Source organism: Eleutherodactylus coqui, chromosome 13, assembly GCF_035609145.1.
Source record: "Eleutherodactylus coqui strain aEleCoq1 chromosome 13, aEleCoq1.hap1, whole genome shotgun sequence".
NCBI classification, from domain to species: Eukaryota; Metazoa; Chordata; class Amphibia; order Anura; family Eleutherodactylidae; genus Eleutherodactylus; species Eleutherodactylus coqui.
The window spans coordinates 35783713-35798770 of record NC_089849.1 but is presented as its reverse complement, the minus strand read 5'-3'; the positions used below and the strand labels follow the sequence as shown (position 1 = coordinate 35798770).

The 15058-nt window shown below is 46.6% G+C and overlaps 1 protein-coding gene across 3 annotated transcripts in view; it reads right to left on the bottom strand.

Moving 5' to 3' along the window:
- Positions 1–15058, bottom strand: part of STAT3 (signal transducer and activator of transcription 3) — a 76740-nt gene that overhangs the window by 32980 nt on the left and 28702 nt on the right. For all 3 annotated transcript variants that reach the window (XM_066587414.1, XM_066587416.1, XM_066587415.1), the window contains exons 2-6: positions 11914–12057; positions 6660–6804; positions 1146–1244; positions 673–768; positions 511–592 (exon numbers count right to left, since the gene is read on the bottom strand). In XM_066587414.1, coding sequence (XP_066443511.1) covers positions 511–592; positions 673–768; positions 1146–1244; positions 6660–6804; positions 11914–12041 — 550 coding nt within the window. In that variant the 5' untranslated portion in view covers positions 12042–12057. The remainder of the gene's footprint in view (positions 1–510; positions 593–672; positions 769–1145; positions 1245–6659; positions 6805–11913; positions 12058–15058) is intronic.

Sequence of the window (15058 nt, the reverse complement as noted above, 5' to 3'; positions counted from 1 at the left end):
GCGTATAGTACACACGTAAAAAAGAGCGCATGTTCTACTTTACCATGTGTAACGCACGATAGAGCCTTAAATGTTCTCTATGGATGCGTACGAAACACTGTAAATACGCAATTACAATGCATAAGTGTGGCATTTTTACACAACGTTGCCAAGACACAATAGAAGAAAAGTAGTGGGAAAAAAAACCAAAATCAAGAAGCCAGTGTATGACTGTGCATGAGATACGCTGTCATGCGCAGGCATAAACACGACAATACGCTGTTCCACACCTCGGTAAAACACTCCGTTTTACAATATGCTCAGGTAAGCCTGGCCTGAGCTAGAATATTGCAAGCAATGTGGTTTTGTAGTCAGATGAAGGGCTCCTGCTGCAATAAGATGCCTCCCAGACAACCATGAAATAACTAAACCCCAATCACCTTCAGCAGCTTTCATCTTACAATACAGTGGACTTGTCTAGGACAGCTTCTCTTTTAGCACAACCCATGTGCACATACTGCTTTAACTCACCGCTCTGGCTTTTTAAAGTCTTGTAGTTGAAATCAAAGTCATCCTGAAGGTTTTCCACAACTTTCATTTTTTGTTCAAGATCCTGGAAGAAAGAAGATGAATGGATACAGAGTAGCAGGAAGCGTTACATGATGTGTTTGGTAATACCTGAACAGCCAGTACCTGCACTTTCTTCCTCACATCCTGTAAGTGCTGCTCCAACATTTGTTGCTTTTCGGTCACAACTGTGGCAGTAGGATGCGATGCTGGACCTCCTTGCTGAAAAAGATAATTCAAATTGTGAGAAGTGCTTTTACGAAGTGGATAGGTACAATGTGCATAAGCCATCATTGATTGTATATGCCTCAATTTTTAAAGGCTGGATAAGTCCTTTAACTATACTATGCAATTATGTACAATGCTTGGAAGAATTATATGTAGGTGGCAAATTGATGCCTACAGATTGTCATATTCCTCTATAGATAGGGCTCTGATGCAGACAATGGCAGTTGTGTCTCTATGGCAGCACTGCTATTACATGATGTTCTTCTGAGTTAGTGCCGTGCTACTTTATTCACCTAACACTCAATGTCAAAACACTTTTAAAAACATACTGGAAAGTGACTAATTAGATAACGCTTGCCCTCAATACAAACCTGAGCAGCAGCGGCAGCAGTCTGCAAAAGCCTCCCCTCTTCCCACAGGCATCTGGCCACAATACGTGCAATTTCCATAGGCTTTTCCAAATACCGACTCTGCAAAGACAAAAAGCCACAAACAGTTGAAATACAAATAAAAAAAAGGAGATTTTAAAAAGTTTACCCATAATAGAAACAGATGGCATATTGCTAGAATATAGTGGCAGTTCAACTACACGGACTCCCATCAACCCTCAGGATGAATGGACTGCAACCGCACTTAAGCAGCCGCTGTGTTACCCGGAAGAGCAATGCTCCAGGACAACCGCTGTGCTGGGAGCTGCAGGACAAACCCATTCACTTGAACAGAGCTGGGCTGTAGATCCCTGCACAGTAGGTGACAAGGCGTTAAGCTCTGCAGGTGGAATGCCAAAAGGAAATTTCAGAATCTGTGCCTGGGGCTGCTGGGAGTTTTAGTTCTGCAACAGCTGGTGAGCACAGGTAGGAGGTCACTTGTCTATAATAGAGACAGTGTAATATTTTAGCTTCATGTTGCACGCTGAAATCGCTGTGCTTATCCAAGGAAAAAAATCATTAACCCCTTAGTAACTGCCAATATGCATTTTTACTGACCTCAGTAATGGGCTTTGAACCTGCACATGCATTTTTTTTTTAAAGGTGGTGGCTTAACATACTGACAGCCAGGCCCCTGCTCTAACTGCCAAGAGCAGAAAAACCTCAGATCCTGGCAGTCTTATCCCTTACATGCCACAACCAATATCAACTGTAGCAGTCAAGCAGCCGACAGGGGAAGAAGGTTCTTTCTATCACCCATCAGCACCCTGCAATGCAATTGCAAGGTAACTGGAGCTAAGTTCCACCCATCCCGCCCTCTCCCATTGCAAATAATGGCGAGGGGCGGAGAGGGGGCAGGAGCTCACTGCACTGCTCCCGGCCAGCCTCCTCCCTCGCAGAAAGGGACAACGTATATCGGCCGGGCGTGAAAACTTGTCTGATATACAGACGTCTGAATAAGCCCTTAGAATGCGATGAAGCAGATTCAATAGTTTTACCTTAAAAAAAAAATGTATATTTTTATAGTGCAAAAGTAGTTAAATGTATAAAATCTATAAAAATTTGGTATTGTGCTGATCCAAATAAGAAAATCATCAGTCGTGAAAACAAAAACCAAAAACAATGGTGGAATTTCTGGGGCATTTTTCCATCAGGTTATACCACACATAGCTTGTTCCCCGAGAGTGGGGTCATTAAAAAATAAGAGACTCATCCTAAAAACAAAGACCAGCCCTCATACCGCTATATCAATGAGTTATGATTCTTGCAATGCAACACTGAAAATCGCTTGGCAAAAAATAGACTTGCTGCTACGGGGTTAAAGGAATGGCTATAAACATATCTAACAGCTGCGATTTGACTTTCTGCATCTGTAGCCAAAGGTTTATGGGTTATTAATTTATACATTCTTATACAAGGGGAGAATATAAAGGCTACTAAGCTGCACAAAGGGAGTGGCAGTGATGGAAAGTACATGGCATAGTGTGCAGCTGGCAGCGGGCACAGATTCTACCACCGTTATTTCCACATCTATTGAACTGGAAAGGTTTCTGTAGGCCATGAAAGTCCCTCCGTCCACAATGTAACGGCCAAGAATTTATGGCTCTGCAGGAGCTGCTGGCGCAGGTTCAGCAAGGAGGTGCAGAAGTAACACTGCAGCAAGAAGAGGAGGCCGGGGCAGGAAGAAGTCAAATTAAACGGGAAATGTGCTTAATAGACGGCGGATAAAACTGCCGAAGGAAGGCGAATCTAGTCAGCTGTGAAACCGCCTGAAAATACAGAAAGCAGAGAACCGCGGCACCAGCTGGTACAGAACTAGCAAGAAACCTTTGTGAGAGTGAATCCCTTCTGTAAGTAGAGAATTCATGACAGATTATTCAGCCATTAACCCTTTCCAATCCAATTTGTATTCTTTATTTCCTAGGGGGCTTACTCTTTTTCTGCTGTTATACAACGGCGCTATCTGCTGGCTAATACCAGTACTGCATGAGGTGAGACGTTGGATAGGCTCTGACAGCAGAGAGGCTGGCAATATACAGTAAGAGAACCCCGACGGACGTCTTCCAACATCGCGAAGCTGAACAGCCCTAAATCATAATGTCTTCAGGAGGTCAGACAGTGGATTTGAAAGGGTTAATATGATTAAAAGAGTCATAAAATGTCAGTCTATTGGACAAGCAAAGCTAGAGGTGATAAGAGAACAGCGGGGGAAGGGGGGGGGGGGGGGGGCAAGAGGCATGGAGCAACCTCCAGCAAGAGGTAGGCTGATGATCTTGTGAAAACTTTTTTAACAGTAGGGTTAAAGTGTATGACTAATGGTACATTTAGATGGGACGATCTGCCCTACTAAACGACTGCATGAGCACCGACGTCACCGCTAGTTGTCAGCGCTCGTGCAGAGCTTTTAGACGGGCAAATCCTCACTGAAGAAATAAAGAATCCACGGGGATACCGCTGGTCAGGCCATAAAGTCCAATGCCTTTATTTTAGAGAGTGCCAAGTAAAGTAGAGGCACTCTAAAATAAAGGCATTGGATTTTATGGCCTGACCAGCGGTATCCCCGTGGGTTCTTTATTTCTTCTGTGCTTACAGGGCTGCGGGGACTAAGCAGCGAAGCGGTCTGTCAAAGAAGTTGTGCCGTGTTGAATCCAAGTATCGTGGGGAAGGGAATAGGTGAGCAAACCTCATTTCTTTCTAAATGCTCACTGACTATCGCTGACTTCTTGCTTAACGCTTCACCTTTTATGTGAAGCGCTGAGCGTGGAGCATTTACACTCAGCGAGAACGTAAAGAGAACAGTAAACATTTCTTTTTTCGCATTTAGAAGTATTAATAATCTTTATTTGTATAGCGCCAACTTATTCGGCAGCGCTTTTGAAGCACGTGGGGAACACAAACAATACGAAAATTACAGAAATTACAAAAGTTACATGTGGTATTCAATTATTTGGAAACAAAAGTGGCTGGGGCTGTTACCAAAGGTGCAGGAGGTGGAGCAAGGGGGAAGACAGCAATGCAACAATAACATGTGATATACAGTTTTTAGGACACAAACGGGATGGGGGTAGTACAGGAGGTACAGGGCAGGAAGTGTACATGATGGGCAAAAGTGGAAAGCCATAGGGAGGGGCAGGGGGCATATTGTGGGGATGGGGGGAACTAGATTAGGAGGTTTGGTATGCCTGTATGAAGAGGTGCGTCTTTAAGCCGCGTCTGAAATACCACTCATTGGGGATTGTCCGGATGTTTTGGGGTATAGCATTCCAGAGGATGGGTGCTGCTCTAGAGAAGTCCTGGAGGCCAGCGTGTGACGTTCATATTAGAGGGGTGTTTAGTCTGAGTGTGTTAGCAGAGCGGAGAGTGTGGGCTAGGTGGTGCATGGACAGGAGGGTGATGTACAGTGGCGCAGCGCCATGGGGAGCTTTGTGGGGGAGGGTGATTAGTTTGAATTAGGTTCTGTAGTGGAAGGGAAGCCAAAACAATTATCGCGCAAATTCGTTGTTTGTGTGATAATCGTCCCGTGTAAATGGCCCTTAAGCCAACAAGCAATTAAAAAAATGAGTATAGGAGCAAACTTTTCAGAGAAGCAAACACAGAAAACTATTTGCTCAACATCTATTTTATTGCTTGATTATAAAACAGTGAAATAGAGCTAATATTTTTATGTGTTTGTGCTTCTCTAAAAAGACTGCGCCTAGATTCAGTTTTTTTCTTAATTGCTTATAGGCTTTCACCAGTTTCACACGGATGTAAGCGCAATCGACTGTCTGTCTGCTGTCTCTAACACTATGTCCTCTCTACCTAAAACTAAACCTCTCTACAACTGACCTGCTGGTGTTTCCGCCCTCCACTAACCGACCTCATCCTGACATCTCCATCTCAGTGTGTGGCACCACCATAACTCAGACAACACACCCGCTGCCTCGGGGTCATATTCGACTCCGATCTCTCTTTTACCCCCTACATCCAATCTCTGGCCCGAACATGTCAGCTGCACCTCAAGAATATCGCAAGAATCTGCTCTTTTCTCACTGTGGACACGTTAAAAACGCTTACTGTTGCCCTCATCCACTCTCGGCTCAATGATTGCAACTCGCTGCTGATCGGCCTCCCCTGCACCAGACTCTACCCCTCCAATCCATCCTGAATGCAGCCGCCAGTCTCATCTTCCTGTCATGCCGCTACTCGGCCACCTCTGCCCTGTGCCAGTCACTACACTGGCTGCCCGGCAAATACAGAATACAATTCAAACTCACTACCTTCATCCACAAAGCCCTCCACAGTGCAGCGCCCCCCTATATTGCCTCCCTCATCTCTATCCATCAACCAGCCCGGGCCCTCCGCTCTGCTAACGAAACCAGACTGTGTGCCCCTCTAATTCGAACTTCTCATTCCCACCTCCAAGCCTTCTCCAGAGCAGCACCGGTCCTCTGGAACGCACTATCAAAGGATACCCGAGCAATCCAGGACTCGCAGAACTTCAGGCGTGCTCTAAAAACTCACCTCTTCAGGGAGGCATACCGCATTCCCTAAACAAACTCCTCTGTACGCCGTCTGATAACATGCTCCCTGACCTACTGACTGCAATCCCTGCTAGCCATCATCAACTGCCCCTGCAGTCATACCAATTCTGCCGTTAGATGGCTAAATATCTGACCATTGCTTATGTATATAGCATCCCTCACTCTCCACCTCGCCATACCGTGCACATCTCCAGCCCCTTTACCTTCTGTATCACCCCATTACTTGTAGTATGTAAGCTCGTTAGAGCAGGACCCTCACCCTTATTGTTTCCATCAACTGATTACTATGTAACCGTGGTTCTGTAATTTTTGTACTTTTGTCTTTCTGTATTCCCCATCTTTGTAAGCTCTGCAGAATTTGTTGGCGCTATACAAATAAAGTTTATTATTAATTGCACATGCCTTAGCGCAACGTTTTTGCGCTAAGAATTAGGTTTTTTTTTGTGTGAATGTTAGTGTAGATTACTGTAACTTACATTAAGGTCTACGGTAGAGGGGGAAAAAAAACATGTGACTTGCAATCAAAATCTGACATATTTGGATTTTCTTCAACTGTCACAAAGGGGCGCAGGTCACAATGTGACACCTTTGACATTGCATTTAATGAGCCCTAGCCTCATGACCCTTTTACACGGGACGTCAGTCGGGTAAGCAACTGCAAAAGCGCTGACATCATTGCTAAGGTCATTAGCATTTCTGCAGATAGTTTACCCTGACTAACTTCACCGCTGGATCGCGGGCTTCTCGCTCCGTGCTTCACCTTCTAGTGAAGCGCTGAGCGGGGAGCATTTACACAAACGACAAGCCCGCGATCCAGTGAGCAATTATTTTGCATTTACACAATTATCGCTCAAATTCTTTCGTCTAAACAAACTTTGAGCGATAATCGGCCCATGTAAATGGCCCATAAGAGAGAAAACAGTGAACTCATTACCTGCAGAAACTGCTTTATCCTCCTCAGGTTGTGCTGGTAAAGGACATTAGATTCCTGCAGAAAGCGACTGTATTGCTGATCTATCTCGCCCAGGAGGTTGTGGAAGACCAGGGTTGCATGAGATTCCTTTTGGGCAGCAAAACCCCTGCAGAACAAACATATTGAAAACGTGAGTGCAATCATTAATAAAACTGTTCACTAGTCAAGGATGGGTTTTTCTGTCGCCACTAGTGGAGCAGGAAGGTGCGGCACAGAGTGTTATAATAGTGACATCTTTAACTAGCAAGCACCCAGGACCTGTAATGTACATCTATTGGTCATGTACTTCTGACTGCACTTGATTAACTTTCAGTACAGATTTACTGGACTACTGAGGGATCTGGAATTTCTTCTGCAGCGAGCTAAGGCTCTTTTCAGACCATGTTCGGTTGTTCAGCATTGGTTCAGTTTTACATCCTCCATGCAGAAAACAGCGTGGCAATAGAAAGTAGGACAGCACCACAGGCGTGAACATGTAAGGCAAAGGAGACCTCTGATTTCTGTTTCACATTGTTGGCGTCCCTGTCAGTCTTTGCCAAGGACAACGCTTCTCTATGCAGTGTAAAAGATGGACATGGACAGACTATGTGAGATGGAGACCAAATATCTACCTCTATAGTTCCATCTTGGATTCCATCTCTATACGGTTTTCTGCATTGAGGATGCCAACCAGGATGAAACTGGCGCCGAATTGTCAAAATGGAGTTTGAAAAGAGTCTAAACAGACAGCCTGTATTCTACACCCTAAAATCTGCCTCTTTGACCTCGTGGAGAACATCCCAGTTGATGCGGCAACGTGTACACTGTACAAACTATTGCTGTCCTACGCAATAAACAGTAATATTTTTCAACTGGAAGCACCATAAATAAAACAAAAACACTAGAGCTGCCTGGCTGCGAGACATAAATAGTCACCCCTCTATATAAACGGACATTCATGGTTAGAGGCTGCCCTACCAAATTTCATAAGATATGTGACCGGTGGATTTGAACGCCCTAACACGGCATCGAATATGTCTGACTGATTCTTCTAGGGAAAGTTACGTTTTTTTCCTTCTCCTCTTGACTTTTTAAGACTTACATAAAGATTGAACGCCTGCTGAACTGGCAATCATACTGTAGTTGGAGTTAGAGTTTTAGTATATTTGTATTTCAAAATTTTGTATTTTTTTTTTTTTTTTTTTATTTAATAAACTTTAAGGGATTGGCAAAAATAGGAGGATTCCTTACTGTGACATCTTACTGCTGAATCTTGCTTTATGCTCTTTTTGTATTCTAACGTATAAAAAGACCAATACATTTTCAGTTGAAAAATGTTTTAAAAAAATTTAAAAATAAATACAAGGCCTGAAAGAAGACTAAGGCTGCCTGTCCACGGGCGTTATTGCATTGTATTCCCCGCCGCGGGAGCCGCCGCCAGATCTCCACAGCGAGCCTATCTCACAGATAGGCTCACCGCGGAGAATCGTGGCAGTTCGCAGCATTCTGCAATTTGCCAGCCATAAGCGGAGAATCGCTATGATTCTCCACTTGTGGACAGGGGGGCTGCACTTTCCATAGCAACGCTATAGAAAGCGTGCGTGGTGTTCCCCACGGCCGGATTATCGCAGAAGGGAATGCAATGCAATGCAATAACGCCCGTGGACAGGCAGTCTTACGCTGAGTTCACACAGGGCGGATTTGCCATGGAAATTCTGTGCGAAAATATCGCTGCGGCAAATCCGCCGGCGGCCACTAATCCCAGGGTTAGCCAGCCATGTGGACAAGATTTGTCAAAAATCTCATCCACACGAGGCGGCGAATTAGTCACCGAAAACCCACCAGAAGCCGGCACTGCGAAGCGGATTCCCCAGCCACAGCATGTCTATTTTTTTCAGTTGCGGCCACGCTCTCATCTATGCGAGCGGCGGACACAGCTGAAAAGCATGCGGCCAAGCCGCTCCAAAACACGCGGCAAAGTGCTGCGGGTTTTGAAGCAGCGCTTTCCTGGCGGAATCTCACATTTTTTCGCTGCGGACAAACCGTAAGATTTCCCACGGGATTATGCTCTGTGTGAACCCAGCTTTAAAAGGTTCTGTTTATAGTGTTTGGCTGGAATTGAGAAATATCAAAGCTGAATGCTCCACGTAAAATCCATCGCTCAGCCACTGAAAGACCGAGCAAATTTATTCTATTTGAACGTATTTCGCTCATCTTTCAAAAGATCGCAGGGTACACAGTGTACTCCTATTTTGCTTTGCATACATACAGTTACAAGCGCCAGCACTACATGGAGTTCGGCGCGGAGGCTTTCGCTCCAACCTCTATTACTGCAGCGCTGACAGCATGCGCCCGCTTAGCTGATCAGTTGGGATCCCGAGCAACGGACCCTGGCCTATCAGCTATTGATGACCTAACCTGATGATAGGTCAGATGATTAAAGTGTTAATGGACAATAAAGCCATTAACACCTAATGCAAATACATTGCTAAATCTTTCAGCCCTTTGAAAGATTATCTTTGCGTGTAAAAGGACCTTTAATGATAACTGCCAAGAGTCTGCAGCTAAATGTCCCAGGAACAGGGTTCAGGGACTCCTGGCGCAATCTTATATTGGGCATGTAGAAATTCAAGTAGCATGCTGGGTGATAGGCAACACTTAAAGGAGATGTCTCAAGGAAGCAGTGATTTTTTTTTTTTGCCCAGTCCCCCTAATTAAACATACATTACTAATTACCCCTGTAAATTACTTTGATAGCTGGTTTCTACTTACCGTTCCAGCAACTTATAAAAGTTTCCCCAAGATGGCCGCCGGCTCTTTCCCCGTCGCTCGCTGCAGCCCGACGTGCGCGCTCCCGAGACGCTGCCAGCTGTGTCTCCATGGCAACCGGACGCCCCGCAGCCGCCGACCAGACGCCCCGCAGCCGCCGACCAGACGCCCCGCAGCCGCCGACCAGACGCCCCGCAGCCGCCGACCAGACGCCCCGCAGCCGCCGACCAGACGCCCCGCAGCCGCCGACCAGACGCCCCGCAGCCGCCGACCAGACGCCCCGCAGCCGCCGACCAGACGCCCCGCAGCCGCCGACCAGACGCCCCGCAGCCGCCGACCAGTCACCCACCGCCAGGCAGAAGGTAACCGGCGCAGCCCCCCCCCCCCCCATCACAGCGGCAGCCCCCCCGGCGCAGCGACAGCCCCCCCCCCCATCACAGCGGCAGCCCCCCCGGCCTAGCGCTAGTTCCCCCATCACATCGGCAGCCCCCCCGGCGCAGCGGCAGCCCCCCCCATCACAGCGGCAGCCCCCCCGGCCTAGCGCTAGTTCCCCCATCACAGCGGCAGCCCCCCCGGCGCAGCGACAGCCCCCCCCATCACAGCGGCAGCCCCCCCGGCCTAGCGCTAGTTCCCCCATCACATCGGCAGCCCCCCCGGCGCAGCGACAGCCCCCCCGGCCTAGCGCTAGTTCCCCCATCACAGCGACAGCCCCCCCCCCCCCGGCGCAGCGACAGCCCCCCCGGCCTAGCGACAGCCCCCCCATCGCAGCGGCAGCCCCCCCCCCCCATCGCAGCGGCGACAGCGAGCCCCCTCCCTCCCTCCGGCGCAGCGGCAGCCCCCCCCGGCCCATCACTTACCTGGACGGCAGGACAGCTGGGCGGCTTCTCCGGACAGCTGGGCGGTTCTGCACCTTCCTCTAACAGAGGAAGGTACAGAATGGCCGCTCCAGCGCGCTCCCGAGCAGTGACAGCTCATCTGCGCATGCGCAGAAGAGCTGTAGCGGGGAGCACACTGAAGCGGCTCGTGTTGAATGGAGAAGACCGGACTGCGCAAGCGCGTCTAAAAAAGCAACCTGCCGGCGAATTTAGACGGAACCATGGAGACGAGGACGCTAGCAACGGAGCAGGTAAGTGAATAACTTCTGTATGGCTCATATTTAATGCACGATGTATATTACAAAGTGCATTAATATGGCCATACGGAAGTGTATACCCCCACTTGGTTTCGCGAGACCACCCCTTTAAGAAGTCTCATGGACAAGTCCTATAATAATTGAAAGGGCCCAAGTAGAAGCCCTTTGAGTGTCACACTGTCACCTAGGAATTGCAGCACTCACCTTCTGCATCTCTCCATGTCCGATGTAAGATTGGACAGGAGATATATCTGAAATAAGAGTACGATTCTCCGCTCGTGGACAGGGGGCTGTGCTTTCCATAGCACAGCTATGGAAAGCGTTTACTGCATTACCCCCGGCTGGATTATCGCCTGTGGACAGCAGCTCTTAAAGTTCGCAGACCCCTGCAGACCCCCTAATTATGGCTGCAGCTACTTAGCCGTCTACAAATACTTTCACTGTATGGTCCTGGAGCAATGTCAGAGCTTCTGTAAAATCAAGAACAAGTTTCCTTTTTGCTTTACTAACTACCCGCTGTGTGACTAGAATGTGCCCTCTGCTTCTATGTAACATGGGCACGCTCTTTCACAGAGGAGCCTGGCACAGACATCTCCATTACTAAAAACCATGCCACATTCCTATCTAATCAACCAAGGAGAGGCTGCCGGGCAACAAAACACACAAAGTAACAGCTTGTAGCTTATACTGGAAAACCCCGACAGCGGGAAACAGACATCAATGCTGGTGCATGTTCCAGGCAATACTCTGACAAAGCCTCAATGTCCACGGGCATTGGGCATATGCACTTAATTTAAGTCCTGCGGCTTTGATTTTAAATGATTTGCGGATGCCACATGCAGATAAATCGCAGTACGCTCCATTTTACCGCGGATTGGCTCCATTCATCTCTATGGGAGCTTAGGTTCCGCAGTGCATCCGCAAATACATTTAAATACATTTGCGGATCCGCTGCGGATTTGAAGGTTAGAATCGATTAGGGAGGTGGAGAACAGGCTGGGAGGTGGCGGATTTTTTTTCGTGCAGATGATCCGCAGTGCACCCCGTTCATCCGCACGGGGAAAAAAAATTCTGCAATCCACGATCTCCCGCAAGGAAAAAAAATGTTTTTTTAAATGAGCCGCAGTGCATCCGCATGACATATCCACACGTGCCGTGGACATGAGGGCAAAGCCATAGTGACGTGTTGTGTCTCCAAACACACGAGAATTCTCCATCTGATTGCAAAATGATAATAAAAGCTTTCTTTCACCGACTTTCCCTTGACTGATGATGGTAGTAATGCTTGTCATATGGAAACATTTTAGCATCTTCTTCCAAACCGTGCCATCTTACCAATCTTGGCTCTCAATCCATGGTGCAAGGAACTGGCGAAGCTCCATAGGAAAGCTGTCACTGTACAGCTGGTGCAGCTGCTCCAGGTATCTGGTATCCAGCTGTTGCAACTGGTTCCATTGCGTCATCTTGAAGCACGGAGCTCTGGGAAAAGGAAAAGAGGAGAATGGATCTATTCCATCAAGAAAGCGGATCATAAAATCTGACAGTTTACAGAAAGACTAAGATACAGCAAATCTACAGAACTGCGACAATTAATGTGCAATTCCCCACAGCTCTACCCATTTTTCTGGATGGTGGAAAAACTCCATTAACCAGCATATTAGAGACGGGTCTTTTAATTACAGAGAACAGCTTACTGCAGCAGAGATGAATAAAAGAGGTTTTCTCATCAGAGACATTGGTGGCACATCACTGAGTATGCCAGCATTGTCCGATTGAGGGAGGTCTAACCGCCATGTCCACCACCAACTGCTAGGACAAAGTGACAGCAGCACTAGGAACATACCTCACATAAATCCTAGTGGTATGCAAACATTATTTTGATGAGATAACCCATTTAAAAGGAATTTTTTTTTTTTTACAGATGTAGCTTCATTAACACGGTATAAAGTACAAATCAGGAGAAAATTTTTTTTTTGTTTGTTTTTTTGTCTCTGCTTTTTTCTTCTTGACTTCTACTCTGTAGATTTTGGTGAACTTATATACCCTGCAATCATTTATTACTATGCAGAGATAGCTTATGCAACTATATATCTAGGAGATCTAAGAGCATCTATTCCAGTTTTTTTTTTCTTTCCTGACTCCTGCTCTGTAAATTTTTGGTGAACTCATATATCCTGCAATTGTTTTACTACTACGCAGAGATAATCTATATATCTATGAGATCTGGGAGTATGCATTCAGAAGAAAGGAGAAAAAAAATAAAAAAATGTTTTTTTTATTTTTTTTATTTATTTATTTTTTTGCTTTTTTCTTCTTGACTTCTGCTCTGTAGATTTCGGTGAACTTATACGCCCTGCAATCGTTTTATTACTATGCAGAGATAGTTTATGTAACTATATATCTAGGAGATCTAAGAGCATGTATTCCAGTGTTTTTTTTTTCTTGGACTTTTGCTTTGTTGGAATTTTTGCCTTCCAGATTCCTTTTCCCTTTAGAATTTTCACTTATTTATCGCTGTATAGATGTATTCAAATACTATTTTCCAGATATCCACATACATACTTGTTTCTCTATCTGTCTGTTTTAAACTCTTTTGCCACAAATCTCTGTATGCTGGTTACAACATGTGGTGCAATTACCTCCTGCACACCCTCCACACCATTCCTCAGCCATCTCTCCTCCTGACAAGCTAGCACACACAGGTATTGCTTCTTTGATTTTAATTTGTATTTGGTCTATAAATGTCTTGTGTATTCCATACCTCATAGCTGTTGACAAAGGCTACTATAGCCGAAACGCGTTCAGCGCGAACCTGTGAGCTGTATGCTTTTTTTTATTCAATAAAGAATTAAATTTTTTTAACGGTAGCAGCTCCCCTCCACTCCTATTTTTTGTTTATACGGAATTTGGCCGTTTGCCGTCGGCTGCTTGAGGACGGAGCTCCCGTTGAATTTCAGATCTCCCTGCGACACTGAAAGATACTGCTGGTGAGGTGAGCCCATATTTCTTTTTGGCTTCTTCAAAACAGAGGCTGGACAGACATCTGTCTGGGAGGGTTTAGTGATCCTGCACTGAGCAGGGGGTCGGACCCGATGACCCTGGAGGTCCCTTCCAACTCTACCAGTCTATGAAATTCCTAAGGAACAGGATAATCATTTTTTTCTGCAGTTCTGATAAGTGTAGCTACGCCCCTAGCCCAAAGCTACCTGTGTAGTCCTAATCCAAGATTTTGCCAACCCATGCCCATACTACCTTAATACCAGTCACTACACAGTTACACATAGAGATCAGCCTCTTACTGTATTTCCTAGCACATTGTGCAATTACCCGCTTACTTCTGCTTATAAGTATACACACCCTTCCAAGATGCTTTCACTTTCCTTTCTCGAGGTTCACATAGTCACGCCATAGAAACCACACAGACGGCTAACTACAATGTTTGTAAGTGCAGCGTTAAGACTCTTCGCCATCATCGGCGTAAACGCCTTTCTCATTGTACGAGTGTGGTAAATGAAGTGCTACCATCTCTACAGAAAGCCAAGACTAAAATCACATTGTAGCAGCAAGCAGAATACCAACGTCTAATAAACTCCTCACCATCTGCAAGATCCAAGTGAAAGCAAATGTTCTTTACATCCCATAGGATGAAAAGGAAACCCTGACTTCTCACAGCTGAGGCTTTGCTACAATTGTATCTGATGTATAAAATTAATCTCTCCCCCGTCCGGGGCGGGTGCTATAACGGATCGCATTTATCAATTCTGGGTACTTTACATGCAAAGCTTAAAAGTGGTTATTTAGGCGATTGTCGCCCTGTGTAAAGGTACCTTAACCCCCGGACTCACACAATGATGTTGCAGTAACCTTCACAACCCTAAGGCCTCATGTCCACGGGGAAAATCGGGCCCGCTACGGATTCTACATGTAGACATGAGCGCTGAAAATACGAATAAATAAGAATTTACCTATCCGTAGCGGGCGGCGAAGCTCTGCTCTTCCTCACGGCCGGATCTTCTTTTTCGGCCGGCGGATGAATTCCTCACGCCGGCGGCACGTCGCCGGCACGTCGTCGACGTGCCGCGCGCATGCGCCGGGCACATCCGCCGAGCCGAAGCAAGGGAGATGCGGCCGTGAGGAAGAGAAGAGCTTCGCGGCCCGCTGCGGGTGAGTAAATTCTTTAAATTCCTATTTTAGGTCTCCCGCGGATCCGGACGGCTTCCATAGGCTTCAATAGAAGCCCGCGGGAGCCGTCCCCGCGGGAGACCCGCACGAAAATGGAGCATGGTCCAGTTTTTTTCATGCTCCATTTTTTTTTAAAATCCCTTTTATTGACGATCCGCGGGTATTTATGTACCCGCGGGTGGTCAATGCATCCCTATGGGGTGTGGATCCGCGTGCAGGTAATCCGCTGCGGATCCTAAATCATATTTTCCCCGTGGACATGAGCCCTAACAGTCCATATAAAAGCTGCTTATTAGGG